The sequence below is a fragment of the Emiliania huxleyi genome (genome assembly GCF_000372725.1).
Source record: "Emiliania huxleyi CCMP1516 chromosome Unknown EMIHUscaffold_214, whole genome shotgun sequence".
Taxonomy (NCBI): Eukaryota; Haptophyta; order Isochrysidales; family Noelaerhabdaceae; genus Emiliania; species Emiliania huxleyi.
Genome location: NW_005200469.1, coordinates 814 through 3,066, shown reverse-complemented (window position 1 = coordinate 3,066; position 2,253 = coordinate 814). Strand labels below are relative to the sequence as shown.

The window sequence follows — 2,253 nt, the reverse complement described above, 5'->3', positions numbered from 1 at the left end:
GGCGGCGGACGTGGCGGCGGCGGCCCAGCAGCGGCAGAGGGTGGGGGCGGAGGCGAGAGCGCAACCGCAAGCTGTGCAGAGGGCGCCGGTGCCGAAGCCAGTGGCGGTGCCCCCGCGGTCGCACCGGCGTAGTGCACCGCTCCAGTTACTCTATGTACGTTTTTTCCAAAATATGTGTGTTTGAGTGTGTCACATCTCGTGTCTTACATACTGGATTACAGGATATAGGACTCGTGACGTGATGTGTGCTCACGCTGGACACACACTGTGTGCTCTAGAGTATCATTATACGTTGACTCGTTGACCTGTCTCCTATGTGCTCCATGGATCGGAGCACTTCTCGTCTAGCGTGCCGCGGTAGAAGAAGGCAACGCCGAGGACGAGTCCGAGGTAGAGAAGAAGAATGGCTGCGGCGAGGATCTGGTCGATGTGCAGCATGGCTCGACGCCCCACCCACAGCAGCTTGTCCAGGACCAGGCGCCTCCGCCGTTCCTTGCGCCGCATCTCCTCGAGGTAGAGCCCAGCCCTCATTATTCCTAGTGGCGCCTCACTCCCCTCGCCCCCGACCATCGCACTCCTAGCGGGTTCGCCTCTGGCGCTCGGAGCACGGGCGACCACTGGCAGAGGAAGGCGACGCACAGCCACAGTGTTGCGGCGCCGCAGGCCGCCAGCGCTCTGTGGAATCCGTGGAGGTGCCTCGGCGTGCTTGAGGATACGGCGACGGCGCCAAGCCCTCTGCAACTTGATGACCGCCTCAATGGCGTGGTCCGAGCGTTGCCATCGCTGCATCGCGCGATGCTGAGCGCGCTTCCGCGTGAGGTACGAGTCGAGCAGCCAGATGAGTAGGTGGAAGAGGCAGAGCAGCATCAGCATGAGAGACGATAAGAACATGAACATGTGCATGACCGTCATCGTCGGCGAGGGCGGCAGGCGTTCGACGACTAAGATCTGGAAGAAGATGACGCCCAGGTAAACAGTGAGTGTCAAGTTGACGCGCTCATTGACGTGGGACCGCGAGAAGAGGAAGGCCATGCATGCGATGACGAGCAGCAGAGTTACTAGCACCACCTGCCACAAGCTCAAGGGCTCAGAAAGGATGAGCTCACCGCGCCGAACTCAGGCATGGCACGCACAAAGTTATAGACGAAGGTCTGCGGGTAGCGCTCGATTTGGATGATGAAGCGCGCTGCGCTCACAGGATGGGGATAGGCCACCGTGCCCGCGTGCCGGTGGAGCGTCTCAGAGTACAATGCGTGGGCACAGGAGCGGGTGCAGTAGTCCTGAACCCGGAGATCGCTTCCAGCAAAAACGTTCTTCTCGAGACTTGTGTTCATCAGCTGAGCCATTTCCCATGAGCAGAATGAGGCGACATCGGGGAAGAACGGTGCATAAAATGGAGTGAGGCCATTCCCGAGCAGGAAGATGCAGTCACCCAAGGTGTCGGGAAAGAAGCTGTCCTCGTCAACGCAGCCAGCCGCTCGAGGTGGCACAACAGCAAAGTCATGGCATCTTTGGTACTCCTCATAGATTGTCTGTCTGTCACCCGCCCGCGCAACGCAGGTGAGATTTGACATCGTCGAATCGGGGACCTCGAGATAGCACTGGCAAAGCTTCGCGTGGTCCACCTCGGCACCGCTGGTGACAGCATCTCTGAGCATGGGCTCGCAGGCTGGGGGAATGGCGGTGTCGATGAGGGCGAGGAGCACCGACGTCTCACAGAGCGTCACATCGGGCTGCAAGGAGCGGCGGCTCCAGGGGGTCGCAGCAACCAGCAGCACGAGGATCATTGCGTGTGCAGGGCGACGCACGCATGTGCATCCGCACACGCAAGCAGCACGGTACGCTTCAAGCAAGCACCAACGTCCACAAAGGCAACTTTGAGACCTTGCGCCCGCGCCCGCGAGCGAGTTCTTTACCAGGTTGCAACCCTAGTCTCGCACTGTGCTGTGAACAGAGCACCAACCAACAGCTCCCAGGCCCCCCCGGTGCTGTGGTGCTGCCAGCAATCAACCAACTTGCCGGCGAGCGGAGCGAGCCGAAGAGCTGCAAACCAAATTCGCGCTCGCCAACGCGCAACGCCGCAGCAGCATCGAGCGGCACCATAGGTCGTCCGGCTTTGCCGACGGGCGACGTGGACGGGACACAGGGACGGGCGAACCACGTACCCGAACAAGCATGATCCATCCCGAGAACGGGGCATTGTACTACATAGTGCGGGGGACCTGGGCAGCAACCAACAACCTGGATGGGGAC

At 60.8% G+C, this 2,253-nt stretch overlaps 1 protein-coding gene across 1 annotated transcript; it reads right to left on the bottom strand.

Annotated features, from left to right (window-relative positions):
* Nucleotides 1-271: 271 nt before the first annotated feature.
* Nucleotides 272-1,645, bottom strand: EMIHUDRAFT_366340 (hypothetical protein). Its single transcript, XM_005780449.1, has one exon. It carries the CDS (start codon nt 1,030-1,032, stop codon nt 313-315), a length of 720 nt encoding a protein of 239 aa, XP_005780506.1. The 5' UTR covers nt 1,033-1,645; the 3' UTR covers nt 272-312.
* Between the last annotated feature and the right edge of the window lie 608 nt (nt 1,646-2,253).

What these genes read in the sequence shown, in the direction of transcription:
- EMIHUDRAFT_366340 (XM_005780449.1), bottom strand. Translation starts at nt 1,032, where the DNA reads ATGGCCTTCCTCTTCTCGCGGTCCCACGTCAATGAGCGCGTCAACTTG.